Below are 24574 nucleotides of genomic sequence, written 5' to 3' on the forward strand. Positions count from 1 at the left end.
CAGACAACTATCAGCATATGTCAACGGTTAGACCCCGATTATAAGACGACCCCACTTTTACACATAATTTTCATCGAAAAAACCCTTGTCCTATATTCGGGTCAATACAGTACATGCTTATCATTTTTGAAATGCAGGCATATTTTTGTAGATGCGTCGCTAATGATTTTTTTTTTTTGCACCTCGCCATGAAAATGACAATCGCAAAACCCGACCCGCGCTCTCTAGGCGTCCGACCCGATCCGCACCCGTGTCCGACACAGGACATTATTTTTCACCCGTTTCATCCAAATTGTGCGGGTCACCCGTCGGGTACCCGCGGGTACCCGAACCCGTGCAGGACTCTGGTACGGATACAAATGTCTTAAACATCATCTTCATCATTTACCTTCATCATCTGTGGAGAGGGCAAAGCGAGGCATTGTCTCTAGGCTGTGGGTGCTGCTCATCACCAGAGGACTGGTGCTCCTCTCAGACTGGGAGGAGCTGGAGGACGCCCGAGGGCGAAGGCTACAAGCAGCCAAAGACAAGTTTGACAGGTAAATCAACAGGTGATCAAACAACAACACTGTTTCGTTAGGTAATTCCTTCTAAAGGTAACATAGAATTTTTTTTAGAGCAGGTCAAACATTTGTTTCATACTGTTTTTTGGCAGCAGTTTTACACGTAACCTAGCAACAAAGTTCAACACTTTTAATTAAAGGAGTCATCACCTGGTTTTTTACATATCCAGTCCCTCTTGGATCGCTTTGGATCAATTCTTAAAACTTATTAGAAATTTTTTTTTTTTTAAAAATCAAACAGAGCTTGTTCTGACACTTTCTCATACCGCAACTTTCTCACGCGAGATTATGCGCGAGGTTTTGACCGGTCCGGATGTGCATTGTATTAATATGTAATGAGGCACGCGTTGATTGGCTGCAGGAAGGACAGAGCCGGAATGGGGGGCGAGCCTGCATGCACACACGGACTCCAAAACATAAACAGCCCCCTGTCATGGCGCACACACTAAATGACGAACCTTACGGAATTCAGGCATTTATGTACGAGCCGGAGTCGGAAACCGAACGGGAGAGTGAAGAGGCAGAGACGGTGAAGAGACACATTTACAGCAGGATGTCTCTGAATGGTAAATTCTTTTTTTTTCCCGTCTTACTTTTCACACATGTTTTACATGTAAGACCTGAGTTTTAATGCTGGCGGTCACGATGTATGGTGTGAAAATGACAGAGAAATAAGCAGATTCGGCGTGCTCACTCTGGCTGAGGACGGCTGTGAGCCGATGCATTATGCAAGTAGCCTACTGTGGTAACGTCACCACAGGAGCAGAGTCAAAATCTCGTGCTTTAGGAACGCGCACTATTGTGCACTATTCCTGTTCGGAAAAAGAGCCAAAGCGAAAAAAATAAGCCACTTTCAAACTCCAGCTTTTCAGGCAAGTTTCAACAGAGGTCCAACACCAATATGCATGTTTTAACGAGAGAAATTGCGATTTCCGGGTGATGACTCCTTTAAACAAAAAGAAGAGTTCAAAGTGCTACTAAAAACTACGACCGGAGTAAAAGCAGCTTATGATACAGACACAATACAACTGTCCGTACCTGGCCATGCGTCCGGCATGTCTTCGCTCCACGCAACTCTCTGCTGGGCTCAGGGAGGGACTAAGTCCTCCAATGTCTCCACGATCCTCCTTCTCCTCACTGTGGCTGCGGTCAGAGGAGAAGCTCAGGTTGGATGGCGTCGCCAGATGTTCTGTGCTGCTATAAACCTGAAAGGTTGAAGAGGAGAGTTGGTGTGACAAAGAGAGCTGAGCTGAGCACTGATGTAATGCACAGTCTAGCAGCTATACTAGAGGCACTCTTTTTATCCTTTTGATAAACAAATGACTTTTTATCTCAACACAATGAAAAAGAAAAAGTATTTTCGGTCATGTTTAAATCTGCGACCTGATCACTTGATGCTTTGCCTTGTAGAAAGACTGGGCTAATAGTGCACAACACAGTGAAGAAGCCTGGCTATCGTTAAATTTTACTCAATTACAATATCAGGTATTCAATTAGGATGACATAGTTCTCCTTTGTAAAGCAACATTTGTAAATAGCCAAAGAAATAACGTTGCAAGTTTCGTTTGCACCAATTTTTTGAAGGCTCACTCTTTGGACATCCAAAGCTCTACACAAGTCAACCGTACCTTGCTGAAGCGATGCGACCAGGAAGAAAACTGTCGAATTTCCAAGGAAGACTCTTCATCATTAGTTTCTTCATCCTCGTCCGATGCCAAATGATGATAACGCTCTGAACGAGCTGCAAACAGGAAGAAAGGTCAGGCACTCAGTTTGAGAGAGCCACAACAAATACCGTTTGTTGCTGTTAGATTGCGAGATAAAGGGTTTTAAATGTGGGAGGACTCATAAATGAAACCTACTGTCAAAGTAGCTGGTGTCATCCTCCGCCTCCAGCTGAGGGATGAATTCAGCTTTCTGTCTCAAGAGTCCATTCCAGTCGAAGCCCAGGAAGAAAGGGTGCTGTTTGACCTCAGAGGCTCCGCCTGTAGCAGTTCACAAGTTTTGAAACCATGTCATTTCAATAAACAAGCCCTTCTTATTCAAATATCTAACTTTGTCTTCAAAATTTTACTTTTCTTATTTCATTTTAAAGTTATGGATTTACAAATGTTTCTAAATATATTTAGATGTTAATGTGATAATTAATGTTCAGAATAAGTCAGCATTCCTTTTTCCCTATTGTGGCTGCTACAAAATCTTGCAGAGATTTTATGGAGAGAGAGAAAACACCTTTTTTTTTTTATTATTATCACTTTGCTTCAAACACCATCTGATGCTGTCTCATGCATGAATCAACAGTAAACTGGGCAGTACCAGTTCCTAGTCGGTCTAAAGGACTTTGGCTGAGCAAGCGGGTGATCAGGTCCTGGGCATCAGCAGGTAAAGCATCATCTCCATCAGGCCAAATGATTTCATCTGACAAGAAACAGAGAAACATATACAATTACAATTATAACAAATAAAATCATAAAATAATGAGTAACTGTTCAAATATCAATGTGAATTTTTTTGCTTTAGATATAATCTGTGCTGGTATAAAAAAAAAAGGTGATCTGATTACTTATAGAGATCTCTCAAGTAGGGCTGGGCGATATATCGATATAAAACTTATATCAATATATTTTTTAAATGTGATATGGAATTAGACCATATTGCATACATCGATATAGTTCATATTTGCGCTGTGATCCTTGCTCCAGGCAAGCCGCTGACCCGGAGCTCTCTGCACTGCTCCCCTGGCCCCTTCTCCTTCATGCACAGAGAGGGGAGGGGCTGGAACAGACACTCCGGCACTCTTCAACAAACACTTTGATGGCCGCCGTTGCCCCACACTTTTGGCTTGATACCCCGTGAAAAAAAATCATTGCACGGCCACCGGACAGCGTAGCGGGCTTGCCTTTAATTACAGCCACCTGAGTGCACAGTAGTCACTCACAGTAACTTCAGTGAGTTCGCGGTTCGCGCAGGTGAAGTCTCATCATCACGATGATCTCACGTGAAAGCCTCTCAGACAGCAGCAGCGTCTCAAAACAGAAGAACGAAACTTACAGCACAGCGAGTGAGCTCAGCCGGTTTTGACATGATACGTAACTGACTTATGTGGTAGGATTTAGTCCGGTAAAGTTGGAAATATATTCACAGATTCGAACTTCCCAGTCAATAACTCATAAGTGAAACCTTGTTAAAACACAACTGACGGCTCTTTCCTACCGTAGTGAGGAAGACAACGAGCTACAATCGTATGTTAATCAAAACGAGCGTCTGGACATTAACTCTGGTCTGTATGGTCAGCCGTCTGTGAGACGTTGGCGCAGGGACCGTCTACAAAGTGCAACACTGAAAAGAGAAACTACAAAAAATATTCAATAACTTCATTATTATTCAGGGTGTAGTGTCACCAAAATCACTCCACACATCAGTGGTCTCCTGCTGGTTATTCTACAATTGTTTTTGTTTGGAAAAAATTTGCTTTTCCATAATTTTGAGGAATTTCTATTTGGGAGAAATATTCGATAACACTAATATTCAGTGTAGTGTCACAAAACTCACCTCACCCTAACCCTACTTAAAAAAAAACTGTTTTGTAATGTAACATTAACTTGATATGTTTAAATACATAATCCATGTCTTATTATAAATTAGGATGTTATGGTATCAGTCTGAAAGGTAAATCAACAAATTTTATTCAGTGGCCTTCGTGCCCCTGACCAAAAACAAAGTGAAGGCCAAATGGACTTGCCCCTAAAATGACGAAATTCCCACCCGCATGTCATATTTGGCTTTGACTTTGACTGAACATTTAGTCTCACTTTGCATAAAAATATCGGGATATATATCGTATATCGATATTCAGCCTAAATATATCGGGATATGACTATTAGTCCATATCGCCCAGCCCTACTCTCAAGTGTGGTTAAGTTTGGCAACAAATGCAATGAAGTTGCAAATTAATATTAGCAACATTAGAAAATATCTTCCCCACTACTCAACGCTTTAGATTATTTCAGTGCTCACCACTGACGACTTGTCCAAAAAGCTCTTCAGGCGTGTCTCCAAAGAAGGGGACACAACCGACCAGGAATTCATAGAGGATGATCCCCATCGCCCACCAGTCCACTGGCTTCCCATAGCCCTGCCTGAGGATCACCTCAGGGGCAATGTACTCTGGAGTGCCACACACCTGCAAGAGCAAACCAACATAGGTGAGTTTCGAGCAGCAGTGATGTCTGTCATGTTTTTTTATTAACGTGGAAAAGATGCTTAGTGTCACATTCAAAAACAGGCTCACCTGCTTGTCAATGAACTCTCTTGTGTCTTTCTCCATGTGACCCTCGTACAGGTTGGTGGTCATGTTCATCAGGCCAATTTTAGACAGGCCGAAGTCTGTCAACTTGATGTGGCCCATGGATGTAATCAACAAGCTGTCAGGTGAAAAAAAAAACATGATACAAGCAGTTGTATTTTACTTTTGAATTGTCAATACTTTTACCAAATTCAGTAAAAAGGAAAAAAAAAAGAAAAATGCAAAACCCAGATTGCAAGACTGAAAAGATACATCTGGATTCACCGTGTGTCAAACCAGAGAGCAGATAATGTTTATCTATTTAAATGATGTTTAATCAAATGAATCCTAGGGAACATCTAGAGTACTTTGAGTCATATTCAGCACATGGAGTACAACAGGGGGAGTTTGTTTGTGTTCTTACTTATCAGGTTTCAGATCCCGATGCACGATACCATAGTTGTGAAGGTACTCCAGGGCTAGGACTGTTTCGGCAAAGTACATCCTTGTCATCTCTACAGGCAGCGGGCCCATGTTCTTGAGTAGGTTGGCACAATCTCCACCTTAATGAATCAGAAAAACAGAAGCCCGTAAGCATTGTGTTTGTTTCAATTTCTGTTCCCTGGACCAATTATTAATTATTTCTTGTTTTTAGGTTTCTACATTATGACTTATAGTAAGTTGTTCTAGATTATATAGAGCCACAGGTCTAAATCACAAACACACACGGTCTCTCTACTTTACCTTCCACATACTCCATGACCATGCACAGGTGTCGTCTTGTCTCAAACGAGCAGAACATGGAGACGACAAAAGGGTTCTCAGCAAAAGTGAGGATGTCTCGCTCCACAAATGCCTGTTGGATCTGGTTCCTGAGGACGAGGTTCTGGCGATTTATCTTTTTCATGGCAAACCGTTGGCGTGTCTCCTTGTGGCGGACCAGGTACACAGCCCTGTCAAAAACCACAAGGAGCCACATTAGACATATTATAGACAGAAAAAAGCATTCAAGAAATCCGTTCTTATGGGAAACAATGGCAAAGACACGAGGTTCAAGACTGGCCATGTTTCACTGCTGTTTCCTCAAAAGGAGATTAGATAATTACATATAGTGATTTTTGATAATGAAACACAGTGTTAGGCCGAAATGCAGGAGATATAGAAGAACTTCAGTATTATATAGTTCTATTGTTCCTTTCAAAATTCAACGGCTTTGTAGCTCTTGGTTTAAAAGAATAAAAAATTGCTAAAATCTTTTTGGAAAATCAATAAACAATGCCAAGTAAAGCAAAGAAGCAAAAAAAAACAAACACCTAAAACAACGGTCCTTTCCTCTTACCCGTAAGCTCCATTACTGATCAGTTTGATTGTTTCAAAGTCACTCTCAAAAGGCTTCCTTCGAGTTGGTGTCAACGTCTGTGGGGCCTTATTCTATGGAGTGGAAGAAACATGAAGTTAGTGGCTGTCGATGGGCAAGTTAAAAATACAGAAACAAAAGTAGATTCAAGACTATTACTTTATTATTCCAGTTTATTTAATCATTTACAGTGTGATTAGGTTTCCAGGGCCTGTTCTGCAGTTCGCTACATTAAGTATAGTGTGGACCAACTTGTAGTTCACATTTTGTCCATATACCATATCTGAATTTGGGGCAATACAAACAAAACCGACTCCACTTGGATTCAACACTCGTTATGATACTAAACTAAAAAATGTTTTCTTTTGCTTTGCAGTAACAGATTAAAATAAATCTGAAATTTAAATGTATCTTCATCTTGTCTTAGCTACATGTAGTTGTAGCTTTCATGAAAATTAAACTTTAGGATGCAAAATATGTCTGGTTTCCTTTCACATTAAAATGCGTCACAGGAAACCACAAAAAAACAAAACAAATGTCCTGATCATCTGAAGACACATTTAGACACACACTCAGATGTAGCTAAGAAACTATTGAAAACAAGGAACATTTGAAGAAATCGTGTTTATAGTGCACATAATCCAAATCTTTAATTTTCAACCACATCCTATTTATTATCAAATACAATGCACACTCATAAGTAGTAATATGAATTAAAGTAAAAGTTAACCTCCACATTAGCATCGGGTTCCACTGACACAGAAGGACCGACATCATACTGTTCAAGCTGTACCATGTCTGAAATAAATAGAAAGAGAGAAACAGTCTTCAATTCAACCCTCCCTCCTTAAACTCATTTTACAGTATGATTGGCATTGTGTTAGACCATCTCAGGGTTGTCACATGGTGTAAATGTTACTGTGCTGTTCAGGAACTGGTTTCACTACAGCATGTTTACGTGGCAGTGACACATTTATGATGTTTTTAAGCCGACTAAACCTGACTTTCATGCTACATTCACATTGCAGGAATTCTTCCCCCAAGTCAGATCTGATGCACTTATCTATGGTTTTCCAAGACTGTTCATAGTAAATTTAATCCTCTACCAAATTAAAGTGACATCAGATGACACACAGAGTAACAGTCATAAAAACCTGTCCAGCCAGTTTTAAACACATCTCTTTTAGTTTCTTCACTCCGCTCTGAGCCACATGTGTGGGTGAGTGTGCTTCTTTCTTTAGTTGTACCTTCTAATGGGTCCCGTGTCAGACCCAGCTGGCTGATGATGTACCGTGGGATGTCCGTCTTGATTCCCTGGCCAACTTTGGCATGACCCTCTGCTGCCTCAAGTAAGTGATAAAACTCTTCTGGGTCAAACTCCTGTGAACAGAATCCAAGTCTCATAAATGAGGACTGACAGAAGACAAAATCCTGTCAGACTGCCAGCCAAGGCAAGTTTTTATTGTAAAGCACAGGTTTGAGTCAAAGGCACCTGCAATCTTTAAAATGTTCAGCATGCTTTTATGGAGCCCACTGTTGTTCTTTTTGCAAGACCTGCCCTTCTCTGCTCCTGATTGGTTGACTTTCTTAGTTGGATTGTTTAAGTTTAGGCATGAAAAGTGAGATTTGTTAGGATAAGCACATCCGAGGCAAAGTAATGGGTGGGTTGCATAGTAAAATTTAAGCTTCTCCTGAAAGTTTTTTCAAGTCCAGTTAATACACCTATATCACAAAAGAATTAGACTCATGTGGCATTTAGCCATGTAGATAATTATGGCTTCATCTGTTCAGGTATTGAAATATCTGAAACTTTATCTAGTCAAGGGTAGATAAAGTGAAAGTTAAGTAATACTGTCTTCATTCAAAGTTCATCAGCTTCTTGCTCTGGTGACACAAATCCACTTTCTAAGAAAGAATAAAGTTCAGAATTTAATTTTAGTTCTTCTTAAACGTGAACTTCTACTTGTTTAAATCGAAGTAATCTCATTTTCAATTAAGAAGAGATTTTCTCCTCTGCAGCTTACCAGACACTCCAGGAGGCGAGCGGGCCGAGAGATTATGATGAGGATCTTCCTGACCAGCTGGATGATGATGGCAACCTCCTCGCTTTCAGAACGCTCGTAGGCCTAGCAAACAGAACAGAACAGCAACAAAATGTCATGTTTATTCATGCAGTGCTCTTAACCGACTGTGATAACATGTCAACAACGATTAAAAATAATACTTTCAAATTGAGAAAACAAGCAGATGGTGGGAATGGGTTATGTTTGTGTAAATATTTTGTGAATATATGTTATTACACATCTGACCAAATATGGTGCTGAAGCATGTAAACTTTGCATACCCTGCTAGAATGTATATTGTAATGGAATTCTGAATGTGACATTAGATTGATTGATATCTATCAACATTCACATTGCAGATATCTATCTATCTATCTATCTATCTATCTATCTATCTATCTATCTAGATATCTATCTATTTATTGGTGTTAACCTCTGGTCATGCAGACCCATAATCCAATCTGAATGTCACAATGTATAAGAGCAAGAAAGACAGTCTTGTTCCTAGAGTGACATAAGGTCAATTACTCAAACAACTGTGTATTATACTATGAAAAACACAGAATTCTCACATGATGTAAAGTGTTCAGTCAGTTGGGAGAATCTTGCTTACATGGTAAATCATGCGTTAAGCAGCGTTCATTGTCACTGTGCTTCAACTCCCAGAGATCATTTTCAATTTTGGCTTTTCTCTTGATGATCTGTCTGTGGGTGGTGCTCGTTGACTTTCACTGCTCCTCTGACCTTTTACATCAGAAAGTTTGTACTAAAAACTGCAGAGTTGTTGCACACTTGAGAAGGGCACCCGAGGTAACAGGCACGTAGACAATGAGTGGGGGTTGACAAATAGGAAATAAAACACTTCTGTAGGCTGTCAAATTATTCTTCTTCGTTGAAAAGATCTGGAGGCTGTACACAAGTTTTCTTTTTTCCTTGATACAAAACCTACCAAATAAAAAGATTTCAAAAACATTTCAGTTTTTAAAAACTGAAAGTAATTTGGATCAACAAATCACAAACTAAGAATTTAGATGAGTGAAAATGTAATTTTACCCCTCAAACTTTTTAACAAAGCGACCTTGGCACACAGAGTTAGTATTTAGGGGTGTGTGTGTGTGTGTGTGTGTGTGTGTGTGTGTCAGCATTTGTTCCACTGTATGGGAACAGACTTATCAGTTCAGCTGGAGGTAAACCTAGTTGGCCGTGCCTTCTGCCTGACAGCATGCAGAGGAACACAGGAGGAGGTTGCTATAGAAACTAACATTTTATCACAACACAGATAAGATCTGTTTCATTTCAACCGGGCTCGATCAATCTGCTTTCATAATTTCATCACATCCAAGTGTCCAGATGAAGAGCACACATGAAGTGGCTCATCGGCTGATGGAAAAACTTAATTGTCAATCATGTTTTGAAACCACAAAATCAGCTGTTTCCTCACCTCGTGAAGCAGCTTGTCCAGCTTCTCCTGCAGCTCAGCAAAGTAGCGTGAAGTAACCAGGCCTTTCTGGGACTTGTCCAGGCAGTCTCTGACCAGCTCCACTAACTGGTGTTGGATAAAGCCCAGCACCCCGTCAGCCAACGGGAGGGAGCTGTCTGGAGAGCAGTGGGTGATAATCTCCAACAAGCGCTCCTCCATCTGGGCTGTGGCCTGCAGGGAGGGCAAGCACATAAACACACAGTTAAGACATTTAAGGGAGACAGTAATTATGTTTATTCACTCTCTGCACCAAATGTCCATAACATTTCTGTGGGTGGATTCATATGTTGTTGACCCAGTGATCACTGAGCCACCTGCTGAGTTTTTTGGATCTGAAACTTCTATACTCTGTTTTTAAATAGCAAAACTCCTACTCCCTGAGTTTCGAGACACTTTACATTTCAGTATTTCTATAGTATGTGTCTGTAGTATGCGTGGATTAAGATTCAAACTAGGGATGCACAATAAATATAGGTTCAATACATTATCTGATATTCATTGGAAATAGTCAAATTAAAATAATATGAAGCTTAATTGTTTAAATTGACTTAACAAGCTCAGCATTTAAGCACTCAGACACAGTGAGCTGTGATATGCACTGCTAAAGTTCATAGCTCATTCAGGTGTGCATAAACTACAGGTTATGATTAAAATACAAAAATGTGAAATTATTTGCAATTTTATCAGCATAAGAAGCAGGCATTTATTGGTTATTGGTATCCGCTGAAGAAAACCTATATTGGGCATCTCTAAATCTAACTTTAGGGATGCCCAACATGGAAATGGAAAAAAGCAATGCGCTGTTTTTTGCTGCACTTTTCTTGTGCGTACCTTTGGGAAACGTTCTCTGTAAACATGGTTCATCATCACAATCTCATTATCAAAGGAGACACTCGATCGCCCGGGGCTGCAACAGAAACAAAACAACAGATTAGTACTTTGTAATTTATCAAAAAATTTATTTCAACATTTACCAATACACAATCCAATACTCTCCACTGAGCCAGTAAGCTGAAAGTGGTTATGTCATCGAAGCGATACAGTATCAGTCGATACAGTTCAGCCCATCCAAACAAACACAAAAAGAGGTTTTTTGAGGTCAACATCTACAGTTGTACTTTTGATCACAACCTGCAGAAAACCAATATTGTGAGCCAACATTCGATTTCAGTGGCTCTTGCGCTGGTAGATCTACAACCAGAGTGGATTTCACCGTCAGGTTTTGATGTTTCTCCTTTACATGTTTCAACACCGCTGTCCAAACCAAGTGAATCATCAGCATCGCTCAATTAGTCATTTACGGCAACACCGCTTAAGTATTCAGGCTGTAAGACGGGCGTATTTTGCTTGCTTGATGAAGCTTCAAATAGAACAGATGGAGGGAAAACCTATCACATGCAAACAGGCTCCCTAAGCCATTTTTTTTGTCATGAAAGACGCCTCTGTTGGACTGGATGGCTGTTGCCCAACACACACTGCTGCAGCTCACCATGACTCTCTGCATCAGGCCCCCCCATCCCCCCTAAATCACCCCCACCCTCGACTACAGTTCAGCAGCTAGATCCCTGAGGCGCTCTGTTAGCTCGCATGCCCACGCACGGCACAACATGGTGCCAGAACACAGAGCACTGAGGCATCGCACAAACAGCGCAGAGCAGAGCCAACAGACAAAAGTTGTCAGAACCACACAGCTCTGCAGTCAGAGCTCCACCTGCCCGCCAGCCAACAGGCATGTGTAATCGATCCGAGGCACTTGAGACGCCAAAAGCTGTGTGCTTGTGAATTTGTCTTGGTCATATCAACATCATGACATCTGACAGTCGTCCAGGACATAATGACTAAGGAACATGAATCGTGCAAAACACACTATCGCTATTAACAGATAGTTAATCCCTTTTGGAAGGATTACTCTGCATTTAATTTGTATAAAATATTATTTTCATTAATTTAATCACAGGCCAGGAAACAACATAAAACACTTGCTTAAGCCTGGACAGTAAAATAAGTGTTTTGTTCAGACTATATAAGTGGTGAACACAAGTGTTGCCATTTTCACTCATCTCAGACATGATCTGTGGCACAGGAGCAGACACTTAGAGGGGGCAAATCATTGTCACATCTGTTTCAGTTAAACAGGCTTAAAAAAAATGTCTAAGTGTGAGTCCATGTCTTTCTGTATTCTTACTAGCTGCGTAAACTAAAATCAGAGTCAAGAAAAGAGGCCAACCCACACTTCATACTGAAGATGTGATCACCATTTCCCTAAAATGAATATACAGAAAGAAAAAAACCTATATGAGAAGGAGATTAATTCAGGATTGGCTACCTGAGGCTGCGAGACCGAGGGCGTACGACCGTTGAGGGCCGCCCATCCTCGTCGGTCATGCTGTCTGTGCTGCGGAAGTGTTTGAAGAGGAAGTGCAGCTCATCTTGTGTCGGCTGGTAAGGAAGCTGGTGAAGGCGCTCCTGGGAGGACGAAGAAGACTGCAGACACAAAGAGGGATTCATCATTTTCTCCAATTTAAAAGCAATTTTCTTTATCTTAAACAGGTTCAAATCTGTTGGGTATTAGGCCAAAATATAAATCACATTCACAATCTCTTCAACAGTCCTGAGATCATTCGAAAGTGTATGATAATTGTGAATAATGACTCAAATTCTGAAGGACGTGAAACAAAAACGGCACACTAAAATGTTAGTACTGGACTTTTCCCTCTTGTGTAGTCAGTTTAATACTGTGCAGCTGCTAACTGGGTTAAGATGGTTAGAAAACAACATAAAAGTACAAATTATTGAATAGTGACGTTTGGACAGCTATATTCAAACAACATTTATTTGTGGAGTCCTTAAAAAACTAAGACTCGAAAGGTCTTGACGAGACACATCAAAAGTCAGCTGGCAAAGAAAACATGTTCAAAAAACTTCCCAAAAGACTTTCCAAACTGAACTAATCCAGCCTTGGTTGCCAAGGTGGAGATAAATAGGAACGACTTAAGTCAAGACTGATGCAAAAGGTGCTAAATGTAGCCTTTTGTGCTTGTCAAACTCAAATTCACAGTTCCAGTAAATCCTGCTACTTCCTTTTATAAAGAGGGCGTTGCTACTTTTCAGTCCTGCAACAGCAACAAAGTTTCCTTCAAATGTGAGCCTGTCAAAATGAAGAAGCTGACTGTTTTCTCACTAATGGTCTCAATGACCAAAATAAATTAGGTAATCATAAATGAGGTAATCATTTATTTATGTTAAATGACTACATCCAGCACCGTTAAATCAGCATTTTGCTGTTAGGAATTTTCCACTCACTTCATATTTACTTTCTAGTTCATGACGACAGCAGCATAGTGCACTCTCTGCTGACAAGAAGCCAACTTAAGCCCAACCAACTGTTAATACACCTGTGGAGGATTTAAATGAGGCACACAAGTTTAACTGGTGTGTGACTATAGAATAGTAGTCAGAGAGTGAAAATGGACCCAATAAACTAACAATTACAAGAAGAATTTCTTCTGGGGAGGGTGTGAACAGTAATGAAGCCAACAGAGGCATCTTTATTCACACCAATAAGTTTCATATTTACCGAGGAAAGAAGTGAAGTCTTTTCAAACTAAGCAAGACGCGCTGTACGTTGCCGGCAATCTGTTTAATTTCACAGCCCATGTGTCCTGAACAGAAGAAGGCCACAGGGACAGCATCTGTGAAGTCTTTTTCTAATGCCTCAGTATAAAGAGGGCAGTGAGGGCCACTGAAGAGCCTTATTGTCTCCACTGACCTCTGGGCCTTTGCCGGGTTCTGCCCAATAAACTTCCTTATAATAGCTGCACATGGCCGACTTTCACCATAGACTGAGCACACACTCCTCGGCTACAAACTGTTCATCTGAGTTCAAACTCATTACGTCATGCTGTAAATGAATACAATCACAGCTTTATTCTATGTAATGCTGTGATCTTAAAAAGAGGTTTATGAGAATATTTTATAAATAATATAAAAACTCTTGTGTGTTGGTGTGAAAAACATTTTCTGAATATTTTGACATTTATCCTCCAAAATATCTTGAACACCAATTCAGACATGATTCAGTAAAACACAAAACAACAACTAAAAACATGTGATTTTCAGCTAAGTTAACATAATAACCACAGCTGATGTTAATAAGAAATATTAAACAAGAAGCCATCCATAAATTGTGATGATGTGACAAATATGTGATGTTTTGTTGAAAAGCTGTCATAAAATATTGTCACTTACTGTATGTAATCTAATAACTAAAACTATGAGAGTACACACACACACATACACACACAAACACACACACATTACATCATCTCCTCATTAACATGCCTGTACACAGACTGTGTGGACTACTTCTAACACAGAGTTCCACAGACTGGGAGAATGACTAATTCAAGCAGATGATGGAGGAAAACAATTAACAGTTTGTCATCTCAGGCTTGGCATCCGTACGCATTAGCATGAATGTGCTATTTGGGCTGAGCGAGGTGTTAGAAGTGCCTGGCTGCCGTTTATCGGCCGGGGAGGATGGTGCCATGTTTTGGGATGACTTACCGAGACAGTGGAGCTCGGTGGGTTGGTGCCATAGCCAGATGAGGGGAGGGATGCCAGGGACCATCTCCGGCCCTCAGCTCTGAGAGAAACAGACATGTATCTTATGTAAGCTGCAGCAGCATTGGCATTAGTTAGCATTTCATATGCGAAACTCCTTACATAACAGGCGATGGAGGAGGCCTGTGACTACGAGAGCATGAAATTAATTTCCTTTTTCTAAATCATATAAATAACAAGGTTCTATGTCGTTATTTGAATCAGAGCCGCTCTTTAGTATTTTGCTCTCTACAAATCTAGCTATAAACCTTCATAGGATGAAAAAAAATAAAACAATAGCCAACAGACATGATGCAAGAATTCTGAAAGAAGCTACCTGTCAGCGCGGGCCAGGTGACTGAGATCACGACAGCAGCAGAGAGAAAGACAAAACCAAAAAGAAAGAGGTTTCAGTGAGTTTTGGGATTTTTTGCGCCAAATGATCCTGTGACCCCTGGCATTCAGCTGAGGGATTAGTTCTGACAATGTTGCCTTCCTTGCCAGTTTTCATTTGTCCAGATATAAGGACTAGTGCGCAACCTAAATTAATTTGAGGATATACTTTACATAACAGAAACAAATCTCCACTTCAAAGCCTGACCGGCTATCTTGTCTCCAAAGAGAAAAAAAAAAAACACACGCACCAAAACTGAACTGAGAGAAAAAAAATAAAAACTCGAAAAGGTTATGTGTTATAATATTTGGCATGTTGCTTGCAAGCAGAGGAAACAGTGAAGTTATTATGCAATGAAGTTCCCACATAAACTTAAAGGTTAAAAGAAAGCTCCAACAGTGCCAAAACATACAGATTTTAATCTATTTGTTGTAGAAGGCTGAATGAGTAAGATCTGAAAGAGTGATTTTAAATAGACCAGATGACTTCAAAATATTGATTTAAAGACAACTTCAGTGGATTAACGCCTTGATATGGGCTCAAAAAGCATTCTAGCAGGGGGCGATTTGACTTAAAATTTATATCACTGTATTTCATTTGTTTTTGGGGTGATGGTATGATATCACAGTATTATAAAATAAAAGGGATATTCCACTAAGACATGATGCTACCTCTGCTCACTCTATTGAGAATGTAAGGGAACATATCTGTACAAAGAAAAAGATAAACATAAATATTATTGTATGTGATTACTGGATTCAAATAGGAATAAAAACACTGTATTGATCTAAATGTGTTCTGAGAAGCGAGGACACAGCCTGCCCAGTAATGTAGGTTAATTAGTAAATGTAATGTGATTCTTTTTCAGAGGGCTAGGATGAGGCAGCTCAACAGCATCCGTGTGTAAAAAATCCAAAGTACAATAATCAGTGGCTACTCTACAAAGTACTTTTACATGCAGCAGCAACAGACAAACACAGTGAGGACCATTATGGAGCTGAAGGAGCTATTGTATAACGTTACAGAGCCAGCTGAGCTTGCGTTGCATTATGAAATCGGCTAGCATTAATAGCAACCTAAAAAACATCAACATCTACCAACAAATTGTCCCAACTGTCCCTTAATACTACAGTATATACTCCAACATTGCTCCAGCTATGACACTACCAACGATTCATCCTTGAGTTTGAGTTTTAAAGGACAGCTTGTGTTTCACATTGCTGGCTCTCATTGAGAGAGCAGTCCGAGGTAAAATGGTTAGCATATTCATTAGCCTGTAAGTGTTTTTCAGTTGTTGCAGGACAAAATGACAAAATACAGTTAATCTACTGTGTATTCACTTCCTCAGATGGTGAGAGTAGATAAAGACATTTGTTGGTTCTAGCAGATAACAACAGATAAATTGGCATGCTTTGTTTAGCTTCCACAAATCTGTGTCACTGAAGTTAGCATTAGTGAGGAAAAGAGTAGTTACTGGATGTAACCTTAGTTCTACTTCTACATGTACAGGCCCACTGATCGTCCTGCAAGGTGTTGGGTCCATCCTGCACAGGCTGTGTTGGATGCCTGAGGAGGTTGAACTTGTCCCCAAGTTTGTCTATAACTTGGTGCTGATAGTGAGGCAACTGATTACTTTTCTCAATTATAAAGTTTCATCCAGATAGTATTATACTATTTAAAGGGCTTTACACTGATTTTCTCTGAGGAGGTGTATTTTTCTGTCTCGCTCCCGTCGTATTTTAGGACAAAGCACCTGAATTGATCACAAGTTTTTAACGAGTGTTCTTGGGTTTCTTCAAGGTGCCGCTTTAGTCACTTAGGCTACACATGCCTGAAGCGATACAAGCATGTTGCCATGGGAACCAGGTTGAATGATGTGTGAGTGGGCTTCGAGGGTACCCTCTACCTAACTGCACTCATCCTGCTGAGCAGGAGTCGGCTGGCTGAGGTGCGAACGCTCCAGGCTGAGTCAGACTCAATCACCTTGCTATTGCTTCTCCACAGCTTCCAGAGTGCCTGCCTCTGTCCCAGCACACTCACACAGATGCTGCGTCTCACAGGAAACCCTCAGTGTGTGATCACGCATTAGATTTATTTAATTCTTTAGAATGCAAATTTGTATTTGGTTCACTTGGGTTCACGCTGTCAAATTACACAGCTCTAGGACTTGTAAACAGGAGCTACGCGAATCAAAACTGACTGTGAGTCCTGTAATTTTAAGTGGTCATGATGCATGGATCAAATACTTCTGCAAAGCTCAACAGGATTTTATTGATAAAATCCCTACATTTTGTATAGTGCCCACAAATAAATTAATAAAAGGCAGACATTGGCTCGAGTCTCTCCATATTCACTTGCTTTCTTCAAGAGCAGTAAAAAAAACGTGCTGCTGTAGGTTGAAAACCATACTTAAAACTTCTTGAAAGTCTTTGAATAAAATGCCTTTGTAGAAGACTTTGTACCACTTGGCGTTATTTAAAAGTGGTTTATTTTATTTATAGTGCAAATACAAATTCATTTTAGGAAAACTACAGTCACTGTTTCATTATTACATTTCCCAAAAAATAATTCCATATAATTGCTGCTGCATTGATAGTCTCTCATTGCCACATCTACTGTATCTCCACAGCGCTGCGTCAGTGCTGGAGAAAAGACTGGCTGCAAGTCAGGAGGCAAGCCTTGACATTAAAATGGCTAAATCCCCGATTACGACTGATAGCTTGTTCATGTTTGCTCTGTTAGGGACCAGGTTAGGGTAACTTCGAGCATGAAGACCGCTAGCTTGGAGGATGTTGTTGTTTTTTTCCCGTAGGGATTTTAAGAATACTGGCACACAGATAGAGTAAAGGGAGGAGAATGCTGCATTAAATGTTTGGTCAATATCAGGCTTAAATCAGTCTACATTTGCTGAGTCACACCAATGAAATGTAGGCTAGAGGTCTTTTTGTCAGTGCAGAAGGTTCACAGGTAAACAGTTTCCAATAATATATGAATGTATGCATGACTACTATCTTCCTCTTAGACTTCTTCTTTAATGGAAATTCTATTTCCAAGAAACTATCCAAAGGTATTTAGAAAATGTAAAATTACAGCCCTGTAAACTTAAAAGTTACCCTTATCATAAACTGTTGACGTACAGTACAATCATGGTAATTTGAGGTCCTTCCGATTTGACAAAGAAAATGTATCCATCTAAGTGGAAAAAGACTTGCAATAGTGTTGACGTACCTTCGGGCAAATGGAAAGTTGAGGCAGGCACTGGTCGACACATTTCGAGGGCTGTCCAGAGGGCTGCTCGCAGCTGACAGAGAAAAGACAAAGTTACTATAGGGAACCATTCACAACTGTAATAATACACACATGAAAATAGAACAGAGACAACCACATGGTTGCATTTAAGTGGAAATGTTCCAAAAGGGTGACATCATGGCTATGCAGGAACCCTCAATCACTGCAAAACCCAGCAGCATTAACCGGCACCTCAAACAGGTCCAATATATCATCTTGGTATTACTTTTACAAACATTACAGCACTTATCTGGGGACATTCTTAATTCCTGGGGGAAGCCTCAGGCAATTTGGTCTCACTAGAGTCTGGAGGTCTGGGTTACACTGGAGTCTGTGGTTCGTTTACATGCAAGCGGTTGAGCATCAATTAGGACACAAGAGAGAGACCAAATTAGAGCCTCACTGCACTCATTGATTAGATAATCCTCGGAATAATTGAGTTCAAAAGGGAGCATGTCCACATACTGCTGGTATGAAGAGCTCTCGACCAAAACTCTTTTCATAGAGTGCAGCTGCTTCATGGCTTCAAGGGGCTGTACACTGTCTGTACTATTGTTGATTCACAGAGCAACTATTTAGAAATTACCTTTCATTCAATTATCTTAACACTTTCTTCAAGCTGATACCAATTCAGACAATACAAAGTCAAAATGAATGACCCAAAACATTCTTGTTTAAAACACCACTTCCTTCAGCAACATGAAAAACTGCAAATGGGAGGTCTATATGTTTTGCAGAGGCTGAACCAGAACTGAGTGATGATGATAGACCACACCTTATTTTCAATATTCTGATAATAATCAGAGCTCAACAAGTACATCTGCCCGGCTGACAATAAATGATTTCAGATATATTGTGTTGGTGTACATGCCCTCCAATAATTAAAACTAAATTAATGTACAGAAATAGCAGATAAGGGATTACGCAAAAATCTTGGGATATGGGAGGCCGCGAAGGATAGTAGCAGTGTATCCTTCAAAAAGAGGGAAAAGAAGGCTGCATTCGTAGGGTGAATTTCAAGGAGCCTTCGAATTGGGACAGCCTTTGTGCAGCATTGCGACGTAACTGGCCTTCAAATGCATCCTTTGAAGGTTGCAGCCCCTGAATTGGGACACACAGCTACTGTCTCCCTTACATAGTTTGTCCACCAGGGAGTACAAAAGATGAATCTAGGGGTACATATCCCAAGTCTCCAATTTGATATTTCTGAGTTCCTCGATACTTGTTTGATCCAGAAGTAATTCTGATCATGGATCTTACAGGCTGTCGAAAAGCTCTTATTGCTCCCCCGAGGAGTGAGACGGGATCTCTGAGGAGTCATGAGCAAGGATACACAACAGTACCCTTCCCGTAAAAGTTTCAGCTGAACACCATGATGCATTGAATACTCTGATTCTAGCCCCACTTCTGCCATATTTTAACAAGATGGCAGATGTCACTTGCGATAAGAAGAAATGATATCTTATCTATCTTATTAATTCTGTAAAAATATTTCCTTGTTCCAGCTCTCCCCGCATGGTTTACAGTACTTGTGTCTCTCAAATAATCATCAGTGGGAGGGACAAAGACACAAGGAAAACACGCAGGTGAGGGAAATGTGAATGCAATTTAAAACAAACTAAATTAAATTCAAAACTTGGGATATACACCTGGAAAAGATCCATATGTTTTGTGCTCATGTTAAAAAAATAAATAATCAGCCAATACATAATCATTATTATCAGTTACAGCCTCAAAAATACAGTCTCAGTCAGGCTATAATCACATGAATGACTTTCAGTCATTGGTCTTAATCATCTAATTGGAATCCTCTAGCTGTTTTGTGTAAGTACAAAAAGTGGAAAAAGGGTTCGTCTTGTTGAATAATGAAAATGGGTGGGTCATCTCTTTCTTTCGTTAGTCATTTTCTAATCTGCAAGTCACCTCTTTCATTCTGTTCTGCTCTAACCATGGCCTATTAACACCACACAAATCAGCAATGAAATTACATTAGTAATTACTTTCTTTAACATACTTAGTCTGTCAAAATAATATAATAACATTCGATAGCAAGTGTACTGCAGGTCATCCGAATATTATGCCGTGTCATCCAGATACTGTCTGTGGTGCGGATTACAAGTTGTAGTTGAACAAGCTTAATCTTGTATTAGTGATCGTGTGGCCTTGCCAAGGTGCCCTCCATCTTACCAACACTAATGTTAGCAGAGCAGATACGCTGGCAGCAGGCTACATGACAGACAGCGATGTGTTCATTTGCAATTTCATGAGATGTCATTAACCAAACACAGTGAAACTGAATGTTTTCATACAGTTAAAATGTGAAAAATGTGATTTCTGAGAAGGTCTGGTACTGTGTTCACACCAAGCCTGTTTGATGCTCATTATTTCATCTCCAGTGGTCAAGTGAGAACAATACAATTTAAACTTGGGAGTCATTTCGACTGTTATTTAGCAATAACTCAGTCTCAGCATGGACATGCAGAACAGCACAGCTAGAGTCCATCCAGCTGAGTTTAAATCATTAGAACTGGGATGGAGAAACAATGCAATGGGCTGCAGTGCACAGCTGGATTAAAAAACAGAAAAGTGAGTTTAAAGACAAATACTTCAAGGACATCTAACTGCACTTCAAACTTTTTTCAGGCAAAGTTGTTAAAACCAATGTCTGGTTATCAAGACTTCAATAGTTTTCTCATTCGACTCTGTGCTTGTGAGATCAAATGTAAATGAGTACATTACAACACAGCATTTTATCTGCTCTGTGCACGTGCATCCATTTGATTGGCCAATGCAGTGACTTGCTCGAGGATACCGAGCCAGGGCCGACGGCAATATCAATATGTTTTTTTTTTTTTTGCAGTGCTCCTGCTAGGACTTGCTGGGATTAAAGGTTACCAAACGTTGCATTAAATCCTACCGGTGTGGAGTGAGAGCGGAGAGAGCGGCCGGGACAGCGTGGGCGATGGCGTCCCAACACCGAGGCTCTTCCTGTTGCTGCTGCGACAGCTGAAAGACAAAGAGAGAAAGTCAACTGACTGCCAAGATCAACACAAATCACTCATCTCTATCTGTCATCACAATTTGAATGGAAAAGTTATGGTGGTAGTTAGCTTATTGAGTGAAATGATGTGTTTTAATTCTTAACATTCACAGCAATTAAAGGTTGTTAGTAGTTTTCATTGAGTAGCATGTGGGTTTGAAATATGAAAAACAAAAAGGAACAATATAAGGAATCAAGATGAAAAGACTCCCATTTGTCACATGGGTAAACTATGCTAGGCAGGTGTGTTGGGCTATTTTGTGTCCGTTATGCAATTTTTCGATTACATCTAGGGGCCTTGCTTTCCTCGGTTTGACTCGGCACTGCAGCCCAACACTCAGTTTGGCTCAAGCCAAAAGCGCAACCGGAAAAGCGGCATTACATTCTTCTGCCATAACTTGTGCATAATGTTTCCGTATTTCTTGTCATTAATTTTCCAGCAAGTTACTTCTAAAAGTTTAATTTTTCCTCACCTTGAAATTAATGTCAAAAACAAAAAAACTGTTATGATGTTGGCATGCAGCACTGGAGGAAAAACATGGATGATTCTGGTGTTTCTTTTTATCACTGAGCAGCTAAGCTGAATAATAATGAAATCTAGATGGAAAATAACTTGGTATATTCCTTTTTAGCTGGGTGTAATCATTTCATCCCTTGGTTTTATCCACCCCATAATTACACGTTTGACTCATGCAATTTTCAGCATGTATTTATATTTAAGTGTATGTTAGTGAGTGCATTGAGCAGCAGCTTGTGGACACAGAGACACTGTATGGGAGACTAACATTGGGCAGATTAAGAAGACACTTGACCTCCAAAGTAGCAGACTGTGATCCACTAAGCTGGAACTATTCTAACACAGTGACTAAGCCTGAATAACGTCAAGACATTTCTGTGTTTGTATGCAAATTGGTAGGCTGGGTTTAAACTATGAGTGGTGAAAATGTGCAAGGAAGTCCAGTTTCTTTGTTATACAATTTGTTATCCTCTCTCGAGGATGTTTTTTTTTTTTATTTTTTATTTTTAAATCATACAGATGTTCCCATAAAACATTTCGACGTTTTTTTAGTTCCATTTTTTAGAATAGTTTTATAGCAGCAATTTTCAATATGTGTAAAGTAAGTTTAAACTAGAAGGAGTTATAGAGTAGTGACACAGGTAAGTCATATTGTCAGGGGAATCTGTTTAGAGCCACTGAATGTTTCAACAGTGGTGCCAGTGTATCGATAATCATATTGCAAGACAACGCAATATATTGCTGTATCGATATTGTGTCCTATCCCTACAACTAGCAATTGGTTTCATCAATGATTGTTATTCTGTTTAAACAATTAGCCTATAAATTGTCGAAACATTGTGAAAAAAATGCAGATTACAACAAGGTGACATCTTCAAATATTGTCTGACCAACCAAGACCTAAAAGATATTCTGTTTGACTGACTGCCATTAGAGATGTTTGAGACCTGACAATGTGGAGTATTTTTCCGAAACTGCTTTATCCAAATAGCTGCAGACTCATCATTCAAGATATACACAATTAATGATACTGGAAGGTTTGTTCACACAGTAGCTGAGAGTTTGGCCTCATCATATCAGCTTGCACCTTTTGTATTTCCTACCTGAATATCCACCACCCATCTCTGGTGGCCATACAAAATTCATAAAAAGAAAGTTACCGTATTTGTATTCTAAGCTCTGAAGAGCAATGCACTCGTGAGATGGACAGGATGCTGTTAACCGCAAGCAGAACTAAAGTTTCTGAAAATCCTTTCAACACTCGCAGTTTCTGCAGTTACCAAAAATACACAATTCATGGTGAGGTGGTACAGCTGATGGCTTATGATACTTAGCTGTAAGAAGTGAGATTTCTTTGTCTCTGCCCACTGAGATTTACCTTAACCGATGAGATTATTTCCGCCTTCAGAGCTGCTCTGCCTTGAGAAATGTTTATGTAACTACAACTCTAATCTGCAGGCAGATGCGTGACACACCAGCATGGCCGTGTCAGCCCAAGAGGGAAAACTGATGAGAGCCAAAACACAAAGAGGAAACCTCCTGTCAACAGACTGGAGGCTGAAGGGACTGTGTGCACAGACAACAGCAGCAGGTCCAGCTTGAGCCACAGATGTCCAGGACGCTGTGTGTGTGTGTGTGTGTGTGTGTGTGTGTGTGTGTATATATAAACGGAAGGAGGGAGGGAGTGCTAAATCCTCTGGTTCTCAAAAGAAAGGGCAAAATTTGACCAGTGACAATCAACTGAGCAGGTTTTTTGTGACCCAAGGGTGCACAGTTCAGTAGTGCTATAATGATAACTCAATAAATAAAATTAAAATAAAATAAAGTAAAGATGCCAAACATTGTGTGGCTCCAGCTTGGCATTAAGCGTCAAAATTGAGTATATATGATGTTTGGACTGCTAAAACCAGGAATTTGAAGACCTTTGACTCCAGGAGACATCTTATAGATCACAAGATTCAAGGGGCTCTGTGGACCTTCTGTGTAGTGCTGGAAGCCAGTCGTTAGTTAATGCTGCTGTTGCTCTCTGTTAGAGGAGCGGAGAGATGCAGTGAGACGAGGCACATGAGAACGTGCACACCGTCTCATTCTTTGGACTTGTCTCAGAATCTCTAACCCGAGTCTTTCTCAAAGAAATCTGGAGTCCAGCAGCAATAAAGAACTTCAACGTATCGTCCACAGGCTTGGTATAAGCAAGCGAGAGAGATGAGGGAGGTCTCATTTTTTACGTCACCTTACAATCAGCCCCATTTGACAAAAAAAAAAAAAAAAGATTAGTATGTGCACATTTTTATAAATTGTGACATAGAGCCCCTCTAAATTAGAGATCAAATCTGCAGATCAACTGACAAAATAATGGTTGATTTGCAGCCACAAAAAGTATTTGCAGTTTCCAGCTTCTCAAATTTGAGGATGTGCAGATTTTCTCTGTTTTATACGATTGCAAATTGTGAACAGGCTCTTTGATGGCAGAACTTTTGACTCTGGAAGATTATACTGCGCATATTTCACTCACTTCTGACATTCTAAAGAAATAAAATAAGAAAAAAATCAATGGGATATTTGACAGATGAAACACTAAAATCCGCTTTAGTCAACAGTAAACATGCCACAGACGTGTCAGTTCAGTCAGTGACATGGCCTCTTATCAGACAGTGAACAGCTGCAGGTTTTATCTCCAGTCATCTGAGAGTAAACATGACAAACAGTTAACTCTGACCTCCAGACAGTAATCATCATCACACCAGTAGATGCCAATACAAACAGAAACAGTGTAAAAGCAGACTTGTCTCCATATAAAAAGACCTTCTATTGTCTTTAACGTTACCCAACTTTGAGTTGTCGAACAAACTCAGCTCATAGTTACAGTGAATGGGACATAACAGACAACAAAGACAACTATGTGTGTGTCACTACCTTGGAGAATGTGATGTGATGTGAATGTTAGGAGCCGGTGCTGTCTGTAAACTGTGTTGGCTCTCCTCA

The 24574-nt window shown here is 40.1% G+C and overlaps 1 protein-coding gene across 5 annotated transcripts in view; it reads right to left on the reverse strand.

The window, feature by feature from the left end:
• Positions 1-24574, reverse strand: part of mast3b (microtubule associated serine/threonine kinase 3b) — a 39162-nt gene that overhangs the window by 6835 nt on the left and 7753 nt on the right. For 3 of the 5 annotated variants that reach the window (XM_030432896.1, XM_030432895.1, XM_030432898.1), the window contains 20 exons: positions 20950-21038; positions 17973-18045; positions 14688-14708; positions 14315-14393; positions 12075-12232; positions 10580-10655; positions 9710-9919; positions 8230-8331; positions 7453-7585; positions 6936-7003; positions 6188-6279; positions 5593-5801; positions 5273-5411; positions 4855-4987; positions 4581-4746; positions 2880-2981; positions 2426-2548; positions 2192-2304; positions 1602-1768; positions 389-510 (listed from right to left, as the gene is read on the reverse strand). In XM_030432896.1, coding sequence (XP_030288756.1) covers positions 389-510; positions 1602-1768; positions 2192-2304; positions 2426-2548; positions 2880-2981; positions 4581-4746; positions 4855-4987; positions 5273-5411; positions 5593-5801; positions 6188-6279; positions 6936-7003; positions 7453-7585; positions 8230-8331; positions 9710-9919; positions 10580-10655; positions 12075-12232; positions 14315-14393; positions 14688-14708; positions 17973-18045; positions 20950-21038 — 2375 coding nt within the window. The remainder of the gene's footprint in view (positions 1-388; positions 511-1601; positions 1769-2191; positions 2305-2425; positions 2549-2879; positions 2982-4580; positions 4747-4854; positions 4988-5272; positions 5412-5592; positions 5802-6187; positions 6280-6935; positions 7004-7452; positions 7586-8229; positions 8332-9709; positions 9920-10579; positions 10656-12074; positions 12233-14314; positions 14394-14687; positions 14709-17972; positions 18046-20949; positions 21039-24574) is intronic. The other 2 variants (XM_030432899.1, XM_030432897.1) reach the window with 1 other exon arrangement.

This window comes from Sparus aurata, chromosome 11, assembly GCF_900880675.1.
Source record: "Sparus aurata chromosome 11, fSpaAur1.1, whole genome shotgun sequence".
Classification (NCBI taxonomy): domain Eukaryota; kingdom Metazoa; phylum Chordata; class Actinopteri; order Spariformes; family Sparidae; genus Sparus; species Sparus aurata.